Below are 23,853 nucleotides of genomic sequence, written 5' to 3'. Positions count from 1 at the left end.
TAGCCTTGTAAATGTTAGTTATTATCATTATTAATTTATTATTATTGTTGTTGCTATTGCTATCCAGAAGAGTACAACTACAATGGTGAAGGACCCAGAGTCCCTGCCAAATGAGAAACAGCTGAAGCAACTGGGGTTTATTAGCTTGGCTAACAAATGTTCAAGGATTTTGAAGGGCCTTTGTGTGGAAGAATTGTTCAGTTTGGCCACAATTCAGAACTAGGAACAATGGATATGTGAGTGGTGGTGGTAGGGAGAGGGGAGGGTTTCAAATTAGACTTCAAGCCCTCAAGGTTGTGTGTCCCTGGGCAAATCACTTAACCTATCTACCTCAGTTCCTTCAACTGTAAAATGGGGATAATAATAGCACCTAATTCCCAGGGTTGTGGTGAGGAAGTAAAGAGATAATATTTGTACATATAAATACTAACAATAGCATTTATATAGTACTTACAAAGGTTAGCAGGTTAGCAAAGTACTGTACATGTTATCTCAACAGAGACTCACAACAGCCCTGGGAGTTGTGTTATTATTTCCATTTTATAGGAGATGGGAAATAGGGAGGGAGGAGACAGATTTAGACTTCATGGAGACAAGAATAAAATCTTACAAATTAAAGCCATCTAAGTACATTGGACTACCATAGGCTTCTGGAAATGAGTTCCCCATTGCTGGAGGCCTTCAGGCAAAAACTGCAGGGCAAATTTGCCAGTTACTTTGCTGAGGGGATTCTTGCTGGTTTCCGTTACAAGAGATGGTCTCTGAGGTCCCTTCCAACTTTGAGATTTTGAGATTCCGATTCTGAAACAGGGGGCCCGGGCTGAAGTCCTGATAGTCTCTGATGCTTGCAGGGAAGTTTTGAACTTCACTCCTCTCTTCTCCAGTTTCCCTCCCAGCTGCTAACGAGAAGTTGCCTAAGGACAGGAGAATTATGGGAACTATTTTTGCCAAAGCAAACAAAGCCTCTGGCCTCAGGGCCAAACTAGCAAGGTGCTAAGTAAACTCCCAGAGCACAAATACACCCTTTCCCTTTATTTCCCCCTGATTCTCCCTCCTATTCTCACCCTTTCCCTTTCATTTCAGAACTTTGGAACTTCCAGAGCAATTCGGGAAGGCCCTCCCTCCTCTGCCCTGCTATAAATGACAGTCCTCTTCTGCTTCTCTTTACACTGAGGGAGACACCAGCAGTCCTCTTAACTTCCTTACCACAAAGAACGATTTTGAAACGATGATGAGGGCCCAGAGCTGGGTGTTGGTGTCTTTACTGCTGCTCTTGGAGGTTCTGTGTTCTAGGGTTGATGCCAGCAATCCAGGAATCGTGGCCAGGATCACCCAAAAGGGCCTGAATTATGGTAAGGAACTGGAGCATCTTTCAGGGCTTCCTACATCTAACTTGCACAGGTAGCCCCTTCAAGGGATGTGGTAGGGTTGGCATCAGGAGGCCTGAGTTCTAGTCCCAGCTTTGCCACTTACTAGCTTGATTAAAGCAGGCCACTTGCCTTCTCAGAACCTCAGTTTCTTCATTTGTAAAATGGGAGTTATAATACCTGTCCCTACAAGGTTGCTATAGAAATATATGATAAATTTCTGGGGCTACTTCACTAGACAAATTGTTGGGAGAATCTGGTTCCAGTCTCATTGACTGAGTGTGTGATATTGCAGTTGATCCTCTTATTAGCCCTCTCGGGTAATTTAGTGCCTTACTTAGCACAGCTAGGTGGTGCAATGGATAGAACAAAGGGAGCCCTGAGTTCAAATTGAGTTCAAATCGAGCCTCAAGCTCTCACTAGCTGTGTGACCCTGGAGATAATAATAACACATAACTTCCAGGGTTGTTGTGAGGGTCCAATAAGATGACATTTGTAAAGCATGGAACACCGTACCTGACACATAGGAGGCTCTTAATAAATGCTTGTTCCTTTTCCTACTTAACTCAGAATACTTAGCTAGTACCTTAAGAAGGTAGCATGAGACCTAACTCTGGAGTCAGGGGGCTGGATTTGAATCCTGGCTCTTCCACTCACTTGCTTGCTGTATTATCTTTACTGGTTCCCTGACTCTCTCTCTGGCACTCAGTTTCCTCATCTGTAATGTGAGAAGGTTGGTTTAGATGACTTCTGAAGGCCCTTCCAACTCTAAATCTCATGGTCCTCAATCAGTCACCTCCTCATTTCTGAGTTTCTCCTGTCCAATGAAGATTGATGATCTGTGCACCAACATCTTGAGAGAGGGGGAAAAGGGGGGATCTAAGAACTCAAGGGAAGCCATTTTTTCGGGTTTAGACCACTGGATGAATAAAATGAGATAGCATGTAAAACACTTTGCAGACCTTACAGGGTTATACAAATAACTAGCAATTCTCATTAACTGCTTTGTGATGGATGGAAGCTAACCTGAGGGATAGAAAATACAGGATTAATCTTCCCAGAGACTTTTGTTGAAATAAAGGAATGACTAGGTGAAGGTAGAGAAAAAGAGAAGAGTCTAGAGAGAAAGACAGCCAGAGACAGAGAAGGAGGAGGAGGAAGATGAGGAGGAGGAGGAAGAGGAGGAGGAGGAAGAGGAGGAGGAGGAAGAGGAGAAGGCAGTGTTCCAAGGCAGTAATTGGACAGCATCCCAGCAATGACCTGGCTCCTCCAGTTGCCAGCTGGTAGTTTGCCTTTCCCACCTTAGAAAACAGATTGTCAGAGGTTGAGGGGATGTCAGAGATCATTGCAGTCTAATTCTTTCATTTTACAGAAGAGGAAATTTTGCCTTGGAGAGGGGAAGAGATTTGTCCAAAGTCACACATTGACTTAGTGTCAGAGGTAGGATTAGAACCCAGATTCTCTGACTTCTAGCCCTGAGCTCTTAATGGATGCGAATTTATTTATTTATTTATTTATTTATTCATTCATTCATTCATTCATTCATTTATTTATTTATTTTTGGTGAGGCAATTGGGGTTAAGTGACTTGCCCAAGGTCACACAGCTAGTACGTGTCAAGTGTTTGGTCTGAGGCCGGATTTGAACTCAGGTCCTCCTGACTTCAGGGCCGGTGCTCTAACCACTGCGCCACCTAACTGCCCCAATGGACGTGAATTTAGACCATCAAAGGTACAGAATACTTTGGACTACAGCTTTAGGATACAAAATGGGTGAGGGTTGAGCAGGGAAGGTGGTTAGATATTAGCCTTGTTGGACAGCAATCCCAGTGGTGAAGGGGGACAGGGTGAGATTTTCTCAGCAATCAGCTAGGACAGAGTTGGACACAGAGGTCCCTTCCCCCCATACTACTATTATGGGATCTTTTCCTTCTCTCCTGTCCTTTCTCTTTCCTGTTGGGAGGCAGCATGTCCACATTTGCAGGATGGATAAAGTGATTGGGTTCCTTGCTCAGAATCATCTTACAGTACTGTATAAATATAAGGTATTATTATTGTTATCACAGCAGTCACATTAGCTCACATTTCCATAACCCTTTACAGTTTTCCAAATGTAAGGAAGGTAATATAAGTATCATTATTTAATCCCATTTTAAAGATGGGAAAAACTGAGGCATAGAGAAGTCAAGTCTATATAACTACTTAATGGCAGAGCCTGGACTAGAAACCCAGGTTTCCTGACCCTTAGGTCTATGCTATTTTCATTACTAGAATTTCCCCTGAGAGTATGTAAAAACCTTGAGAACAAGGACTGTTGTATTTTTGTTATTGTATCCCTAGTACCCAGCGCCGTTCCTGGCACATGTGGGCACTTATTAAATGCTTGTTGGTAGCAGATTGATTCAAAATTTCTTATTTATCTCCTCAGATCTTTTCTCAATTCTAGGATAAATCTGAATTGAATCCTCAGTTTAATGCAATACAGTAAATGTTTATTTAGTGCTTACTCTGTGCAAAATATTGTGCTAGATCCTGGAGATACAAAGACAGAAGAGAAACAGTCTCTGCCCCCCAGGAGCTTACAGTCTACTGAAAGGAAACCACCCATACATACTTAATTAAATGCAAAGCAAATATAAAGTAATTTCCCTTGGGGGGGTAGGGGGGTGGGAGTGGGGTGGGGGGGGTGAGGGGGGAAGGTGTTGCTTTATCTATCTACTTATCTATCTAATCTAGAATAGGGTTCGATATATCCAGACCTATGTATTATATGCATATACAATATAATATTCATATATTATATATGTATGTGTACATGTATACATGTAGGTATATACAGGTGCATGTTTATATACACACATGTATATGTGTACATACATGTATGTATATCTACACATATATCCCTACCTAGTTTCTCTCTATATTGATAATATTATATGTGTACACATATGTACATATACATACATACATATGTATATGTCTCCAGCTTTAGTCTTTATGTCTTTCTCCAAAACTTTCCTGTTACTGCTCAAGGTACTGCCATCCTTTTAGTCACCTGGATCTGTAACTTCCTCACTCTCCCACATCCTACCTATCCAGTCAGATAACTGAGCTCCCCACCATGTCAAATATGTCCCCTTCCCTCTGCTCTGATAGTCACCACACACATTCAGATCCTCATCACCTTTGTGGTAGCCTTCTAATCAGTCTCCCTACCTCAAGTCTACCTCGATTCCAAACCATCCTGCACATAGCTGCAAAAGTGATTTTCCTAAAGCTCAGTTAGGTCTGAGGATGTCATTCATACACATATACCCACACACCCACCCTTACTCAATAAACTCCGATGGCTCTCTATTACCTCTAGAATCAAATACAAACCTCTCTGTTGGGCACTTAGAGTCCTCTCTACCCACCTCCTATACCACTCAACTCTTTCTCTGTCTCTGCAGCTTGTGCCAAGTCAGTGACCAGCTTGGAAAAGGAACTGTTGACGATCACTCTACCTGATTTTAAAGGGGATTTTAAGATTAAACATTTTGGACGTGGAGAGTATCATTTCAAGAGGTGAGGTGGGGAGCCTGGAGCCCAGAGATGTGAGTACAGACCTGTGGGATGGTATTGGACAGCCATCGGAAGCCATGGGAAGAGAGAGGACTAAAGATCCTGTCCTGTTGGGTTTGGGAGCTCTCTAGAGTCACTGTCTGAATATAGGGTTCAGAAGAAGCTTTAGAAACACACTTCTCTTTCCATTGTAAATAATTCCCAACTCAGGGAGACTAGGGTCTAGAAAGCAGTGTCATCCTCAATTATGGTGAAAGAAGGTAATCATCTGCTCTCATCTTGGGGAATCCTACTGGTGGCAGGATAGAGACTTAGAAGAGGAAGTTAAAAAGGGGTAAGAAGAATCTAAAAAAATGAATGGAGGGGTTTTATAAAAAATATTCAGCTCATATGCCTCCTACCAATTATAGGCCCAGCATCACCAGAGTTAATGAAGTGAGACTATTCCCTGTTCCTTATACTCAAGGGGACTACCATTTTAAGAGAAGTACTTTGTAGTGTTAGAGTGTGAATGTGAATATGAACTGTTCTCATTATTGTTATGAGTTATTTTCTTGTTTATTCCCATTCAGAGATGTTCATTCTGACCTGATTTCAAAGTAATAGCAATGGAGGCAAGGGAGTAGAAAATGATGCACAGAAGAGATGCTTGGGTAATAGAGTTGAGGGTCAGCGTGGACCAGGTACTGGCCTTGGATTCAGTTGACCTGGGCTCATATCTTGGCACTGGCCTTCATTGTCATTCTGGGCAAGTCATTTCCTATCACCTAGTCTCACTTTCCTCGTCGGTAAAATGGGAATGATAATGCTAGTACCATCTAAGATAGAGTTCATTTCATAAACTTTAAAGCTCTAAAAAACTTTGAGTTATTAACATGCTGTGCAAGCTATTAGCAATAAAACTTGAATGAGGCTCTGCAACTCCTCAGGGAAAGCCCTTTAAGGAAGAAGGGCATCAGAATGAGCCTCCAGAGACTAATTCAGGATCCGGTTATGCCTGTGCGGGCCTCACTCCCAGGTGCCGTGGTTTCCCTTGACTTTACCATATGTGTTTTTCTTTTCTAGCCTTAATGTACAAAGCGTTGAGCTAAAGAACTCCAAACTGGACCTGGTGCCTGGTGAAGGCCTAAAGGCATCTATCTCCAATGCCTTTATCCATGTGCACGGGGATTGGAAAGCACGCAAGTCTATTCTGTAAGTTGGGTGTTGTTGCAGGCTTCTAGCTTCACAGTGGTTTCTCTGTTCTAGTGACCCTTTCTTTCTTCTCTGAGGTGAGGATTCAGAGTCACGGAATTCTAAACTGTCAGAGCTGGTAAGGACCCTAGAAAATAGAACAAAGAGTAACAGAGTTGGAAGGGATCTAAGAACAGAATGTCAGAACTGGAAGTGACCTTTGAGCTCATCTAGTCCAGTACCCTCATTTTTCAGATAAGGAAATGGATGCAAAAAAAAATTCTCCAAGTTCACACAGCTCAATAGCTTCAGAGCTTGGACCAGAATCCTGGACTCTCGACTTTATGTACCATACTAATTCATCTTCTCAGGATGGAGGAAGAAGCAAAGAAAATATCACATGGGCACTTCTCATGGTCCCAGCTCTGAAAATGCTCAGGCTCACCAACATTTCCTGGAATTAGTCAAGCCTTCCTGAGTAGGACCCATCATTCTCGATGGGGTGTTATGGCTGCAGGGCCCCAGGTTCCAGCTAGGGCCTACCTGCAGCAAAGCCATAAAATTGGTCTTCATCATGCCCCTTTCTCTTCCATCTTATTTTCCTCCTAGGCCTAGAGATTACCTACACTTTGCCATTTGTCACTCTAGGCCTTTGCTTCAGGCCTGGCATCTTGATGCTTCTCCTAGACCCTTCTAATACTCATTAACAGAGTTTATCTAAGTCACCAACTCACACTTTCTACGTCTCCAAGACCAGTTCTCTCCCTTTCTTCCCCTCACTTTCCCATTACCCTTGGCTCTTCCAAACCAAGTAAAAGAGGGACAGGAATTATGGCGGGCTGGTGAGTTAGGGAAGCTTATGGAGCCCCTAGATTTTATGATAACCATATTTTCTGAAACAAAAATTGGGAAACACAGTCTAACAAAGACTCCATAACTAGGAATTCTTGACACCTCAGCCAAAGTTGTCTTGGAGGGGCAGAGAATGGAGAAGAGCAGAAGCATTAAAGCACCCCAAGGCTAGCATACCCCACCACCATCAATGCTCCCAGGGTAGAGATGCACTGACATGGCAATGGGGAAAGGTGATCCTGGAAGATAATGGTGGTAGGACCCATAGAATTAGGGAAGCTGGAGGTGGTGGTTCAGGAGCAAATATGTTTCTTCTTCATGTAGGCCTTTTGTCAATCATCACTGTACTGCCTAGCATGTGTACGGCAGAGAAGAATCATGTCCTCTCTCTTTGATGATGCCCTGGGCAGAGGGCCAGTGGGTCCATTATAGTTAGGTCCCTGGCAATATTTCAAGGCTGCAAGATATCACTACAATGTACCCTCCCTCTACTAATGAAGATACCAATCATCCCATGGTGACCAAATTGGCAATGAGCATCTCCAAACTTAGTATGGCTCTCCAATGATGACAAAAGATCATTACTAGGCTTGCACTCAAAGTTTTTCTAGCTTTATTGGTCCTGCCAGAGGTCCTCCCAGTACTGACCTGGTATGGCTTTTGAAAATCCAGGGGTCATTTCCATGCCCTGCAGAATTTAGCAAAATTTTGCTTTGAAAAGGAATTTTCTTTTCTTGAGCAATACTCAAAACACATTATGCACAACCACACCCTCCCTCTCCGGGCAAAACCATTCCTGGTTCCAATCCTTTGCTCTTCTTTTTTCTCTGCTAGGAAAGTAAGTGGTTCCTTTGATCTGCAAGTTAAAGGTATTTCCATTTCAGTATCTCTGGGATTGAGCAGTGATAGTTCTGGGAGACCCACAGTCACCAGTAAACAATGTAGCAGCCACATTGCTGATGTTGATCTCGACGTTTCTGGAAAAATTGGGTAGGTAACTCTTAAGAGTCTCCAGAATCATCCCTTGGGTCAATGTCATGGTCTATCCGCCTCACAATTTTGCTTGTAATGGGAGCACAAAGGTCAGCTATGATTGTCCTCTCTGATGGTGGTGGCTAAGATAATAGATGATAGTCAGAATCCAAAAAAGTCTTGATAGGGTAGAATATTGAACTATTTTAATATAATAAAATGGAGATAAATGTAAAGTATTAAATTTGGGTTCAAAAAATCAACCTCATGTGTGCAAGCATGGCTAGACAATAGTTTCTTTGACAGACTAGAAGTTTTAAAAGACAGGAAAGTAAATTGATTGCATTAACAGAGACAAAGCTTCTGGGCATGATAGCCCCCTTGTACTCTGCCCTAGTCAGATAATATCTGGAGTACTGTGCTCTGTTCTGATCATGCCATTTTAGTAATATTGCTAGGCTGCAAAGGAGGGCAACCAGGATGATAAAGTTGCAACTAGGCAAATTGAAATTGGATATCTGGAAAAAAAAAACAAAAAACAAAACCTCTTGAGAGCTATCCAAAAGTGGACTAGCAGCCTTGTGAGGTGGTAAATAATACCCTCACTTGACATGTTCACACAAAGGCTGAATGACCATTTGTTGAATGTGTTAAAGAGAGGATGCTTGTTCCAGTATGGGTTGTGTAAGTTGACCAAAGTCAGTATTGTGATCCTTGAAGGTTTGTGGGAGTTGGATTGGTGGGCAATCAATCCGCAGATTTGTATCTCATCTCCTCAAAAAAAAAAAAGAAATGAGAATAAATTTTTTTAAGTCAGTCATTCTACAACCATCTCGTGTAAAGAATGCTAGATTTGGAGTCAGAGGGCCTGGGTGGGAATCCTATAGACACTGCCACTTAATAGCTATGTGGATCTCCCCCTATATACTACTTCTCCTCTATGGGCCTCAGTTTCCTTCTAAGTAAAATAAGAAGGTTGGATTAGATAATCTGTAAGATCCCTTCTGTCTCTAAATCCTTTGTGGATCCATAGTATTAAGCTGGATACCTGTGGCAACAGATGTAGTTTCTGTCTGGGCCAGGGTTGGGATCTCACAGTCACTTTGGACTTCTCCAGGGAAAGTCATTGAGAAGATTTTCAGGGTCAGAAGGGCCTGTCTTTGGCCTGTATTCCCTAGTTTTAGTGCCTTCTTATTACCCTGTCCCAAGGCTTGCACAAGCAGAACTGTGGCCCCTTTCCCTCCTCCTCCTCCTTCCCAGGTGTTACATCCTAATTCAGCTGCCACTGCTATCCACTGTATGAGGTGCTGAATACTTATCAGATTTGGGAAAACTCCTTTGGATGCCCTTCCCAAATAGGGTATAGGGTTTAGGGGATGGTTTGGGTTCCCCCTTCCCACACCCAGGTAGTACCAGTCTTGGTAGGTCTTTCTGGTCTGTGTTTGACTTGGTTTCCTTGTGTTTATCCCTCAGGTGGTTGCTGAACCTCTTCCAAAACCATATTGAGTCGAAGTTTAGAAGGGTCTTGCAAGATAAGGTAACAGAAAGTGGGAGCCCTAGACCACAATTAGGCTCTTTCAATCCCTTTCCTCCACAACAGATTATTGCAATTCCAAAATTGTACCCCAGGACACTATAATCAGAAATGAGTGCTAAGATTTATCCTGTCTCCCTCATTGTCTCTTGGAAATAATTAGCACTTATATATAGTACTTTAAGGTTTGCAAAGTAGCTCACAACAATGCTGGGAGATAGGTGCTATTTTCCCCAATTTATAGTTGAAGAAACTGAGGCAGAGGATAAGTGACTTGCTCAATGTCACAAAGTGTCTGAGGTGGCTTTTGAACTCAGATCTTCCTGATTCTAGGCCCTGCCACCTACTATGGCTACTTGTATGGTGGAAAGAGCACAGGACAGAAGAACCAGGCTGAAGTTCCACCTGTGCCTTGAGTTGTTTATGAGCATGGGCAAGTCACTTCCTTTCTCTGGGATGCAGTTTGTTCATCTGCCAAATGGGAATAATAATTCCCATGCTGCCTCCCTTGTAGTCTTCTTCTAAGGAGAACCCTTTGCAAGCCTTAAAACGCTAAGTAAAATATACATTATTACTATTCCCTCTGAACCTCACTTACTCCTCTATAGAATGGGAATAATCATGCTTGTACCACCTACAGCATAACTTGTAATGCTTCAAGTGCTATAGAAATGTGAGCTGTTATGCTCTTTGATCCTCTGTAACCTAGGTCATTTATGGGAGGGAGCTAGAATCCTTCTCCATTGTCCCATTGCTGGGCCTTCTCTACTAGTGTAAGCCATGTAAAGTCAACAATCTTTCATTAAATGTTTACTTATGTGCCAGACAGGCAGCTAATTGGTGCAGTGGATACAGAGCCAGGCCTGGAGTCATCTGGCCTCAGACACTTACTAGCTGTTTGACACTGGGCAAGTCATTTAACCCTGTTTGTCTCAGTTTCCTCAACTGCAAAATGAGCTAGAGAAGGAAATGGCAAACCACTCCAGTATATTTACCAAGAAAATTCCAAAAGAGGTCATGAAGAGTTGGACACAACTGAAATGACCAAACAATGAGATGTGCCAGACATTGTGCTTAAGTGCTGAGGGTAGAAAGAAAAGTGAGGATAGTTCCTTCTTTCAAGGAGTTTATAATCTAATGGGGGAGACAGCATAAAATAGCTAGGTATGAATAAAATAGAAACAAGATGAACTGGAGATAGCCAGCAGAGGAAAGGCATTAGCATGAAGGGGTATCAGGAAAGACTTCTTATAAAAAGTGGGATTTTAGCAGGGAATTGAAGGAAGCCAAGAGGCAGCATTAAAGAGGGAGAGACATCTACGTTTGTAAAGTATTTTACAAATACTATCTCATTTTATCCTCATAACAACTTTGGGAGTTAGAAGCTATTATTATCCCCATTTGGTAGATAAGGAGATGTAGGCAGAGGTGAAGTGACTTGCTCAGGGTCATGCAATTAGAAAATGTCTGAGGCTAGATTTGAACTCAGGTCTTCTTGATTCCATGTACAGTGCTCTATCCATGGTGCCACCTACCTGCTTCTATTTAACCTTAGGACAATTCCCTTCATGATGTATTTTCCAGGAACACACTGTGTTGAAAGAGCAGGGATTCTTTGTCTTGCTGTCCATGTGAGTTGGGATGACCCAAACAGTGACCAGGATGGGATGGCAAAGTACCAAGGTCATAGGATCACTGACCTAGTGCAGGAAGGGGCCTCAGGTGCCATTTTTTCTAAGTCTTCATTTACAGATGGAAAGACTTGCCTGAGGGTTGAGTGACTTGCCCAAAATTGTCCAGATAGTAAATGTTAGAGGTGAGATTTGAATGTAGGTCTCCCAACACCAGAGTCAGTGCTCTTTCCCCTGTACTATGCTGCCTCTTGATGGTGCTGCTGACCTTTGAACCCCCTTCCCTCACAGTTGCCACATGCTTTCCCTTCCACTGCTGCCTCTTAGTAAAGGACAGAGATGGGCAGGGATATGAGTAGGCTTAGGCTAGAATTCTTTATGCCACTCATTGGAACTGGGGGCCAATACCTCAGTCACTGTCTCTCAGCATTGCTCTAAGAAAATAACCAAATTTTTTAAAAAAGAATGTTAAAAATTGTCTTTATCTATAATTGGGAAAAAATAAAATACTCTTTTATTTTATTTTTTTTAGGCAATTGGGGTTAAGTGACTTGCCCGAGGTCACACAGCTAATACGCGTCAAGTATTTGGTCTGAGGCCAGATTTGAACTCAGGTCTTCCTGACTTCAGGGCCGGTGCTCTATCCACTGGGCCACCTAGCTGTCCCTAAAATAGTCTTTTAAAAAAAGAAAGAAAATACTATTAGGGAGGGCAAAGGGCTGAAAAGGATGGATCAGAATTGTAGTAGAAAGAACTCTGCAAAGGGAGTAAGAAGATTTGGATTCCAGTCCCAGTTATACAGATAACATACCATGTGAATGAACTTGGGCAAATTACTTTCCTTTGCTGGGCCTCAGTTACCCCATTTGTAGAGTGAGGGAGTTGGACCCTAAGGTCCCTTCAGGTTCTAATCATCTCTGGCTCTCTGATCGGATTTGGATCTATGGTTTCATTGTTATGGGGAACTCCCAGATGAGGAAAGTCCCTCTAATCACGCAGGCTGCCCCCTTCTCTTCACCTCATAATAAGCACTGAGAGGTTGCATAACTTAGCCAGGATTACATGGTCAATACATGTCAAGGGCAGGCCTTGAGCCCTAGCCTCTTGCTCCCAGGACAAATCTCTAGATACTTCCCCGCAGCTGCTTCTGATTCTGTGACCTGTTTCACTTTCCTTAGATCTGCGAGATAGTCAAGAAGTCAGTTGCTTCAGACCTCCAACCCTATCTTCACAGTCTCCCAGGTATGGATCTAGCTTGATTCCACAGACTATTTTTGGATTCCATGCAAGAAGTGGAGGATACAGTGCCACGCTTCAAGTTATCCTTGATGGAGGTTGGGGCACAGATGAAATAAACCTTGAAGGATACAAAGCTTATTTAGAATGTATTTGGGAATTAAATCACACCAGATTTCTCTTCCTATTTATGTTTGGCTTAAATAATGAGCTCAATTCTCCTGCTCATTGATTGGAAACTCATTGATTATAATATCTCTTCTAAACCTGGGCAGGAAGGGAGGTCCTTTCGAAAGGTCATGGGATCTAGGACTACATGATAGAGACAAGAACTGGGCCTGCGATTTCATTGATATAGGAGGCTTCTGAATAAGGAAACTCCCTCTACCAGTGCAGGCCAGCACCTTCCCTAAAACTTAGGGCCTTAGAGAGTTGCTGAGATCACTGAGAGGTTAAGTGGCTTATTTGCAGTCACACAGCCAGTACGTGTAACAGGCAAGACTCACAACTAGACTTTCCTGGCTTCAAGACTAGCTCTCTATCAAGTATTATATATTTCTTCTCTGCACATAGGTAAATATAAACAAATTTAAAAAGAAAAAGAGACAAAAAAATAAAGAAAAAAAAAGTTTGGCAAAATTGACCAAAGCATCAATCACATTTGAGAGTATATGCAATATTCCATACCCATAATCCCCTACCCTTTCATTGAAGGGAAGGAAGGGCATGCCCTCAACTCTGATAGAGAGGTTGATTTCCTCAAGAGGAGTCAGGAAAGGCTTCAAGGAGGAATTAGCACCTAGCTATTCCTAAACAGAAGTGGTCAATGAAGACTCTTCTCTGTCATATGGTTTAAGATAGAACCATCATATCCTGAGCAGCTAGGCCTGGAGGAGCAGGTGATTAGGATAGACAGCTAATATATCTGTCTATGATGCTATAAAGTTTCCAGAGATAATATACAGAATGGGGGACTAGAGTGTTGGTGATACATTGACCACTTTTGACGCAATAGGGATCATCTAAGCTCTATGTGGGACTTGTGGGACCCACAAGTCAGACACAACACACTAGAATGCTGTGAGTTAAGAGGTAGACCCTAATTATGTTTCTCTTTCTTGGTTTCTAGTCATAGTCAAGATTGACAACATTGCCGGCATGGATTATGCCCTGGTTGGGCCACCCCAGGCCACATGTTACAGTTTGGACACACCCTTTAAGGTGAGGAGCCCTTTCTCAAAGCAGACTTTGAGAAGCTAAGGTGGTATGAGAAGCCTCCTGAATATTGGACCTGTTCTGCTCAAAGAGCATGGCTGGAGAAATCATTTCCCCAGTTACCAGGCTGTCTTGCTATCCATCGCTCAGTCTGAATCATTGACTGAGGACCTGCAGTATGCAGACTCTGGAACTAGGCACTGTAAGGGGAGACAGGAGACATGGTCTTTATGCCTCACTTCCTATCCTTTTCAAGATCCCCTTACTGTTTTCTGCTTTCCAAATATGAGTTTTGTTATGTTCTTTTTTACATCTTGGTTATTTACCAAAGACTCTCCAAAAATGATGATGATGATGATAGCATTTATATAGTACTTTAAGGCATATAAAACACTGTAATATGCTATCTCATTTAATTTTTTTTATTTTTTTAATTGTCTTTTTTCTTATTTTTCTTAATTTTCTTGTTTTTTTTTAATGGTAATTTTTATTTATTTTTTTATTTTCAACATTTACTTCCACAAGATTTTGAGTTCCAAATTTTCACCCTGTCTCACCCCTCCTCCCACCCCAAGATGACATGCATTCTATACCCCTTCCCCTAGTCTGCCTTCCCTTCTATCTCTCCCCCCCCTTCTCTTATGCCCTTCCCCTTCAATTTTCTTGTAGGGCAGGATGGATTTCTGTACCCCATTTCCTGTATTTCTTATTTCCCAGTTGCATGTGAAAACATTTTTTTAAAACATGTGTCTTTTAAACTTTGGGTTCTAAATTTTCTCCCTTCCTCCCACCCCACCCACCCTCATTGAAAAGGCAAGCAACTCAATATAGATTATACATGTGCAGTTATACAAAACACTCCCATAGTAGACATACTGTGAAAAACGAACTCTATTTCCCTTAATCCTATCCTGCCCCCCCATTTATTCTATTCTTTCTTTTGACCCTGTTCCTTCTCAGAAGTATTTGCTTCTGATAACCACCTTTCCCAATCTGCCCTCCTCTCTATCATCACCCTATTCTCTTGTCCCCTTCCCCCCCTATTTTCCTGTAGGTCAAAACAGATTTCCACATCCAATTGAGTGTGTATGTTATTCCGTCCTCAAGTCAAATCCTATGAGAATAAGATTCACTCATTCCCTCTCACCCTCCCCCATTTCACCTCCACTGTAAGAGCTTTTTCTTTTCTGCTTTTTTTTTTGTGGGATAATTTATCCCATTCTACCTCTCCCTTTCTCCTTCTCCTAGTATAATCCTCTCTCACCCCTTAATTTTATTCTCCAGATACGATCACTTCATCTTCAACTCACCCTGTGCCCTCTATCTATCTGTCTATCTATATCTATATATAGGTATATATAATTTTTTCCCCTCCAACTACCCTAATACTGGCAAAGGTCTCACAAGTTACAAATATCATCTTTCCATGCAGGAATGTAAACAGTTCAACCTTAATAAATCTCTTATGATTTTCTCTTTCCTGCTTACCTCTTCATGTTCCACTCGAGTCTTGTATTTGAAAATCAAATTTTCTATTCAGCTCTTTTCATCAAGAATGCTTTAAAGTCCTCTATTTCACTGAATGATCATTTTTTCCCCTGCAGGATTATACTCAGTTTTGCTGGGTAGGTGATTCTTGGTTGTAATCCTATCTCCTTTGCTCTCCAGAATATTATATTCCATGCCTTGCGGTCCCTTAATGTAGAAGCAGCTAAATCTTTTGTTATCCTGATTGTGTTTCCACAATACTTGAATTGTTTCTTTCTGGCTACTTGTAATATTTTCTCATTGACCTAGGAACTCTGGAATTTGGCTATAATATTCCTAGGAGTTTTCCTTTGGGGATCTCTTTCAGGAGGAGATCGGTAGGGATTCTTTCCATTTCTATTTTGCCCTCTGGTTCTAAAATATCAGGGCAGTTTTCCTTGATAATTTCTTGAAAGATGATGTCTAGGCTCTTTTTTGATCATGGCTTTCAGATAGTCCAATAATTTTGAAATTCTCTCTCCTGGATCTATTTTCCAGGTCAGTTGTTTTTCCAATGAGATATTTCACATTGTTTTCTAATTTTTCATTCTTTTGGATTTGTTTTACAGTGTCTTGATTTCTCATAAAGTCACTAGCTTCCAATTTCTCCATTCTAATTTTTAAGGAAGTATTTTCTTCAGTAATTTTTTGGACTTCCTTTTCCATTTGGCCAATTTTGCTCTTTAGGGTATTCTTCTCCACATTGGCTTTTTGGACCTCTTTTGCCATTTGGGTTAGGCTATTTTTTAAGGTCTTATTTTCTTCAGTATTTTTTTTTTGGGTCTCCTTTAGCAAGCTGTTGACTTGTTTTTCATGATTTTCTTGCATCACTCTCAGTTTTTCCTCTACTTCTCTTACTTGCTTCTCAAAATCCCTTTTGAGCTCCTCCAAGGCCTGGAACTGATTCATATTTTTCTTAGAGGTTTTGGATGTAGGAGCTTTGGCTTTGTTGTCTTCTTCTGGTTGTATGTTTTGATCTTCTTTGTCACCAAAGTAAGACAATATAGTCTGACTCTTTTTGTGCTGCTTACTCATGATCCTGGCCAATTACTTGAGTTTTAAACTCTTTGTTAAGGTAAATGTCTGCTTCCAGTGTGAAGAGTGTACTGTCCCAAGCTTTGGAGGTTTGTACAGCTGTTTTCAGAGATACTTCTAGGGACCTGTACGTTTTCACTTCTTCCAAGGTGGTATGATAAGGGGCGAGCGAGGTGTTTTCTCTCTACCACGCCAGTGCTCCTCGCCCCAGGACTGCCCCTCAGAACTGTGACCCAGATCCAAGCATGGGCAAAGCAAGAGATTCCTGCCTCAGCACTGGCAAAGAGATCCTTGCAATCCCCCTCTGATCAGCCACTTGACTCCCCCTCAGTTTGTGGGCCAGAAGCTCAGCAAACAGTCACTGCTCTAGGCCACGCTTGAGACTTGTGCCTGAGACCTAGCTCCTCTCTCACTGCAGTCACAGACTTTTCCCACTGACCTTCCATGTTGTCTTTGGCATTCCTGGGTTGAGAAGTCTGGAAACCACCACAGCTGCCCGAGATTCAGTCCTCTGAGGCCTGCTCTAGGGTTGCTGTGGCCTGCGTGCTCATGCCAAACTGCGCTCCTCTCCTGGCCTGGGGCGATATACCTTTCTGATCAACCATCCAGGCTGTCTTGGGCTGGAAATTTGTTTTACTCTGTTTTTTTTGTGGGTTCTGCTGCTTTAGAATTTGTTTAGAGCCATTTTTTTACAGGTATTTGGAGGGTTTGGGGGAGAGCTCAAACAAGTCATTGCTTTTATTCTGCCATCTTGGCTCTGCCCCCTATCTCGTTTAATCTTCATAATAAACAGGGAAAGTAGGTGCTGCTATTATCCCTATTTTACAGATGAAGAAACTAAGTCAGACAGAGAATAAATGAATTGTCCAGGGTTGTACAATGAACAATGAAAGGGAACGAACACCTTCTCTGTGCCAGACACTATGCTAAGCACTTTACAAATATTAGCTAATTTGCTACATAGATAATAAGGGGAGGCTGGATTTGAACTTAGATCTTCTTGACTCCAGGTCCAGCACTCTATCCATTGTGCTACCTAGCTGCTTCAAAAATCCCTTCTCATATCAAATAAGCACGGTTGCCGTGTCTTTAAGAGTATCCCTCATTCTATAACCATAATATATTCCCTCTTTGCTGAGGGGGTCAGACATGCTTCACTGTGAGTGTTCTGAAGTCATGACCCAGCATACCTCCTAGAGAACACACACAGATATCTGCTACTAGCCTAGTGGTGCCCAGTCAGAGTGGGCACAGCCAGGTGTGGGGGAACTCCCAGGATGTGAGTTAGGCCTGGAAATCTGGCAGCCACCTCAAGGCCTTGAATAGCAGGGAGATGAGACATGTTTAACCAGAATACATTAGGATGTAATTATGTACATAGGAAAGGTCAAACTAGGTGAGTTAGGGAAGGCATCATGAAAGAGGTAACATCTGCACTGAGTCTTGAAGGATAATAAAGACTTAATCAAGAAATTAGGGAGGATATCAGGTGGTGGTAGTAGTGGGAGAATCTGCTCAAGGCATGGGGGAAACAGCCTTGTAGGCAGTAAGTGACTCACCCAAGGTCACATACCTAATAGGTTATATATAGCTAGAACTCAAACTCAATTCTAATTTTCTCAGGTTTTTTCTCCAATTTTCTGCCAATAGGCAGACAGTGGTGTCTGATTTGGGTAGCATAGGATTTCTATGTATTGGATTTGGAGTAAAAAAAAAAAACAACAAAAAACAAAGTTTGAATTTTATCCTTTATTCCCCCTTGCTATACGACCTCAGGCAAGTCACTTAATTGTTCTATTTCCTCATCTGTAAAATGGGCATAATAGTATCTGTACTATAGTGCTTCCCTCTTAGGATTGTGGTAAAGGCTCAAAAGAGATAATGTGGATGAAACATTTTGAAAATATGTAGATTCCAGCTATGAAAATTTTTTGTTTTCCTAGATGTGAATAGAGAGAGAGAGTCAGTAATGTCTTTGTCTATAAAATAGAACCATTTTAAAGACAGTGATTGAAATATTGATTTAATAAAATTACAATGTAAAGAGGCCTGACTTTGAAGTCACAGGTTTTGGGTTCACATGCCTCCTCTGATGCTTCCTAGTTATGTGACCTGGGGCAAAGCACTGAACTTCCCTGGGTCTGTTTTCCAATCTGTAAAATGAAGGCATTAGACTGGATTACTTCTGGGGTCACTTCTAGTTCAAGATCTATGATCCCACACTAAATAAAAATTCGTTCACTTGACATTTAAGATGTCCTGAAATCTGTAATCTAGACACTAACTAACATTCCAGACTTACTTTATACTATTCCCCTTCATGCATTCTACACTTTAGCCAAACTGAGTTCTTGGTGATTGCCCAAACCTAACATCCCATCTTCTCCCCCACATAAGCCTTCCTTTCTACTTGCAATGCCTTCCCTCTTTTATTATTGCTCTTCTAAATCATAGCATATTCCTTAAAGTCAAAGCCCAAGTATCTCTCTCTGTGTGTAAAGCTTTTCTTAATCCATCTGGCCCTTGGTGCTCTCAAATATTCTGAGTGCACTTGGTCTCACCAATCTGTTGTTGTTGTTCAGGCATTTCAGTCATGTCTGACTCTCTGTGACTCCATTTTTTGGGTTTTCTTGGAAAAGATAATGGAGTAGTTTGCCATTTCCTTCTCCAGCTCATTTTATTGGTGAGAAACTGAGGCAAACAGGGTTAAGTAGTCACTTAACTACTTGCCCAGGGTCACACAGCTAATAAATGTCTAAGGCCTGATTCGAACTAATGAAGATCCTAAGCCCAATGTTCTACCCGCTGTGCCACCTAGCTGCCCTCTTCAATCCCTACACCTATCATATTTATCTGTGTTTACATTGCATCCTTTCTCCCTCATCCCCAATAAAAATAAATTCCTTCGAGGGAGGGACTGATAAGTTTTGATTTATCCCTAATACCTCACATGGAATCTTGCACACAAATATCTGCTGAATTGAAATTTACATGTTTACAATGAATTTTCAGTGTTTGTTGAATTGAATTTTTATATGTTTACATATTAACTTTAAGAAAAATGTCAGTTTACATATTAACTTTAAGAAAAAGAAGCAAGACAAAAGAAATAGATCAAGTTATATACATCATATATCTGTTAAGAATGATGAAGATGGGATTCATGATTTAGGTATGAGTTGGACAAGGAGACTTCTGAGGCCATTCCATCTTTAGGTGCTCTCCACTCTGGGAGACTCTATCTCTCATCAGCTCTGCCCCAGAGCACATCACAACCTTTGAGGTATGCAGCCACCCTGGGAGCTGGGAGACCTGGGTTATAGACTTCCTCACTTGCTCACTGACTTGTTCTGTGGTCATGGGTCCAGAGAAGGTCAAGATCCTTGGTGGCTTTTCAGATATCACTTGTAACCCCAGGGTCTTCCCATCTTCAGGGTCCCAGGAGCTGAGGTATGAGGAAATGGCACTGGAAGTGATGTCAGAAGACTTTGGTCCTATCCTAGCTCCAGAACATACTAGCTATGTGATGAGCAAGGCAATTGGCTTCTGTTAGCCTCAGTTTCCTTATCTGTAAAAGGTTCTAGCACTACTTATGTCATAGAGTTGTTAGGAAGAAAAGACTTTGTAAGTCTCAAAGCACTGCATAAATGAATTATTTTCCAGGCAGTTCTGACCTTATGAGTATGAGAAAGTATCTACCTGTATGCTGTAACTAGGTATGTAATGATCTCTAGGGATGGTTGCATTTATTCAGGACATATCAACAATAATAACTTACATTTCTGTAGCATTTTAAGATTTATGAAACATTTTCCTCACTGCCTCACCCTGTGAGGTGGACAGTTCAAATTCTATTTTATAGAAGAGAAAACTGAAGCTTTGAGACAGCAGGACTACACTTTAGCATAAAGGAATGGATCTCTAATGGTTAGAGTTCCAGGCCACTAGGGAAGGAGAATTTGCAGAGAGTTTGCCAGTCATTTAAGGCAACCTTCATATCACACCATATGGGTGACCACCTACTCTGTGTATTCGTATGACCTTAGAAAGCTGATTTCTGGGCTTGATTTAGGTACATTCTGTTTTTAGGCAAGAGCCCTTGGCTAATGATATTTCTTTCTGCAGGGTGAGTTTTTCAGGCAAAGTCATCAATCCCCTGTTCCCTTTGAACCTCCTGCTATGAACCTCCCTGAAGACCACGACCTCATGGTTTACTTTGGAATTTCTGATAGCGTCTTCAATACTGCTAGTCAAGTTTACTGGGAGGCAGGGACCTTGAACTACACCATCACAGATGACATGGTAAGGAAGGAGGTTTGGAGGAAGTGACCTCTGGAGGCAGAAGGTACAACTAGAGTTTGATTGTATTGGGACTAAAGTCCCACTATCCTTCCATCAGCACCAAGGAACAGCATTTATAGAATTCCTAGAATTACAGATCTGGAAGAAACAAAGATAGATAAGACATTGGCTCCGGAGCACTTTGCATTCTTAGTTTTTGGGTTTTTTTCTCTCCAGTTATCAGGAAATTATATTTTCTCCCTCCCCTTTCTCCAACTCAAGGAAAACAGATTTCTATATAGGCCATGAACAACAACAACAATATGTCTCCTTATTTCTCTTGAGTCCATCCCCTGTGTGTCAGAAGGTGCATCACTGGTCCTCTGGGATCGTGGCTTGTCATTGTTTGTCTACTGTACTTAAGTCTTGCAAAATTGCTCATTTTTACAATATTAATGTTATAGTATAAATCGTTCAAAGAGCTTACAGTTCAAGGGGGAAGGGAAAGTACAAAAATCAATTGGGTCAATGAGCATTTATTAAACACTTACTATGAGGCATTTTCCTAAGTATTGGAGAGATAGAGAAAGGAAAAAACAGTCCCTGACCATGGAGGGCTCACATTCTAATGGGGAAGACAATAAGCAAATAACTATGTACATACAAAATACAAGTAACAGTGACCCCCTGAAGACCATGTATGTTACATTGCACCCCTTCCCTGGGGTTCACTGGTACTCTTAAAAGGGTTGAGAGAGTCTCAATATGTGGGAGTGTATTCTTGTACCACCCCACTATCTGAGCAGGGTTAGGGGGATTAGGTTCATAGCTTAACCCAGATCCTATATAGCTTAATCCCACTATATTCCAAGTCCAAAGCTCTCCTTGGGTCTGAGTTCCAGTAAGCCTGGCTTCTCAAGCTTCCTTGTTGGGTCAGCTACAATACTCAGCCTGGAATCCTGTCTCTAAGATCACCATGGCTTGAGTACAGATCCAGGAATTCCACTGCCTGCAGCTAGAACTGAAAAGGACAAATTAAACTAAACAAAACCCCATGCCTGTTTCTCAGGGTCACGTGACTTAAAAGAGGGGAAGGTAGTTCTTTCCCTCATCCAGGTCAGTCCATGGTTCCTATGTTGTGGGTGAATTGGATAGTCAGTCCTACATACTATCTTGGGAGGAGAGAGAGAGAGAGAGAGAGAGAGAGAGAGAGCGCTATATATACATAAACGCATGGATCAGGCAGGGGTTGAACTAGATGAAATTCCTTTATATCTTTGAGGTTCTAGGATTCTGTGATCACTATGGATTGGGGTAAGAAGGTGAATTTGAGTTGGGGTAGGGGCTATGGAGACCTTCAAGGTGGGGTGAACCTGGCTAGTCAAAATTCTGGAATAGGCTCTTTATGGTCTCTGGGAAATTATTCCCAACATTTTCCTAAGAAAGGGGTAGTAGCATAAGGGCCTTATATTTTTTCACAGAGAAAATCTCACCTTATCCAGAAGCCTAAGGATGGGGTAGAGGATGACAGGGAAGCTGAGGGAGAAGGCCTTTGGTGTCTTGTCTTTAGGGCTTCTCAGAAGGAATGTCTTATAAAGACTTCCTCACAATATTGCTCACAATAAACTCCAGGGCTGTATATCAACTGCAAAGAAAGTTGCCTATATACTCATGAAAATATATCTTTCTCTAGACCATCTATCTCCTTTAAGAAAGTCAACCAGGAAGTCAAGATGGGGGTTGGGAACATGTTGGATTTTGGTGGGGAGTCCCTTCCCTTTCCTTAATTTCGATGCTGTTCCCCAGTTACCACAGCAACACTCACTGGTTGCAGGGAGAAAGGTAGGCTGCTAACCATCAGCCCATTTCAAGTCCTTCCACTCTAGCCAACTGACGATCTTGCCTTCTTAGCAGGAGTGCTCTGAGTTCTGCACCGATTCTAACTTCTATTATGCTTCTTTTGGTCCAGATCCCATCCAGTTTCCGAATCCGACTGATCACCTCCTCTTTCCGAGCTCTGGTCCCTCAGGTAAGATCCGCCCTCTACTAATTTTCAAAAGGAGTAAGACAAACTCATGTAATCTCAAAACAATTCCATTTCCTTTCAAACCTTCAGTGGTCCCAGAAAGAAAGAAAGTCCTTTAGCCTCCTTCAGGTCAGTCATTTTTCAGTCATGTCTGACTTTTCAGATCCCCATTTGGGGTTTTCTTGGCAAAGATACTGGAGTGGTTTGCCATTTCCTTTTCCCGTCCATTTTATAGATGAGGAACTGAGGCAAACAGGGTTAAATGACTTGCTCAGGGTCACACAGCTAGTAAGCATCTGAGGTCAGATTTGAACTCAGGAAGATGAGTCTTCCTGACTTCAGGCCCAGTACTCTATCCACTGCCTCCTGGGCAACCATAGTTCTGTGGGTATAGGCTATTGTTGAAACAAATTAATTTCCAGTAAAGCACTTTATAGATGTAGAGCTGGAAACCGCTTTTGAGCTCATTCAGTCTAATCCCCTCATTTCATAAATGAGGAAACTAGGGTCCTGAGAAATTAAGTGGATTACCTAAGGTCACTCATATGGTAAGTAGTAAAGCTGGCATCGGGATGCAAGTCCTTGGACAAGAGCAAACTCTACTCAATTCTCTTGACTAATGTGACCAAGGTTGACTTTAGAGTAAACATAACAGATAGACATTGATAGGAAGATGTGAATACTAATTCTAATTTTTTTTCTTTGTCTACTACTAAGAATTAGCAGCTAGATGGTATAGTGGATAAAGAGCTGGGCCTGGAGTCAGGAAGACCTGAGTTCAAATCCAGCTGTGTGACCCTTGGCAAGTCATTCACTGTCTGCCTCAGTTTCCTCAACTGCAAAATGGGGAAAGTAACAGTATCTACCTTGCAGGGATATATTGAGATAATATTTGTAAAGCATTTAGTATAGTGCCTGGCACAAAGCAGTCACTATATAAATTCTAATTCTCTTTTTCTTTACCTTCCCATTACCAGTAGCTTAATCTTGGGATATGGGCTGATATAGTTGAAGGTGTGATATTATTATTTTGCTTCAAAAGATTATGAAAATTGAAGACTTACTTGTCTAGAGAACTTGGGGGGATGACTTTGTCTGAGGCCTGCAATGCATCCCTTTCCCTTTGCTCTTGCCCTTGACTGCCCTTAATGTGTTCTCTTACCTCTGCAGTTGGGCAAGCTGTATCCCAATATGCCAATGGAACTTCAGGTAACGACATCTTCTCCTCCTGTCATGGTCTTCAGTCCAGGAAATGTGACCTTGACACCAGTGATGGACCTCCAGGCCTTTGTCGTCCAACCCAATTCCCTCCGGGTGCCTCTCTTCTTGCTCAGTGTGGTCAGTCTGGGGCTAGTCAATATGGGAAGGATTGGTTCATAAATTCTTTAGGTGTAGAACATCCCTCAATGGTAGTGACATTCGCTGTCACTGATTCAGGTTTG

General features: G+C 41.9%; 1 protein-coding gene across 1 annotated transcript in view; it reads left to right on the top strand.

Annotated features, from left to right (window-relative positions):
• Positions 1-1,155: 1,155 nt before the first annotated feature.
• LOC114046725 (lipopolysaccharide-binding protein-like) overlaps positions 1,156-23,853 on the top strand; it is a 29,441-nt gene continuing 6,743 nt past the window's right edge. Inside the window, exons 1-10 of the mRNA XM_027867179.1 lie at positions 1,156-1,352; positions 4,818-4,932; positions 5,995-6,123; positions 7,789-7,944; positions 9,400-9,463; positions 12,270-12,333; positions 13,457-13,548; positions 20,230-20,406; positions 22,355-22,414; positions 23,582-23,749. Coding sequence (XP_027722980.1) covers positions 1,229-1,352; positions 4,818-4,932; positions 5,995-6,123; positions 7,789-7,944; positions 9,400-9,463; positions 12,270-12,333; positions 13,457-13,548; positions 20,230-20,406; positions 22,355-22,414; positions 23,582-23,749 — 1,149 coding nt within the window. The 5' untranslated portion in view covers positions 1,156-1,228. The remainder of the gene's footprint in view (positions 1,353-4,817; positions 4,933-5,994; positions 6,124-7,788; positions 7,945-9,399; positions 9,464-12,269; positions 12,334-13,456; positions 13,549-20,229; positions 20,407-22,354; positions 22,415-23,581; positions 23,750-23,853) is intronic.

This window comes from Vombatus ursinus, unplaced genomic scaffold, assembly GCF_900497805.2.
Source record: "Vombatus ursinus unplaced genomic scaffold, bare-nosed wombat genome assembly UNPS02014785.1, whole genome shotgun sequence".
NCBI lineage: Eukaryota > Metazoa > Chordata > Mammalia > Diprotodontia > Vombatidae > Vombatus > Vombatus ursinus.
This window is presented reverse-complemented; position numbering and strand designations above follow the sequence as displayed.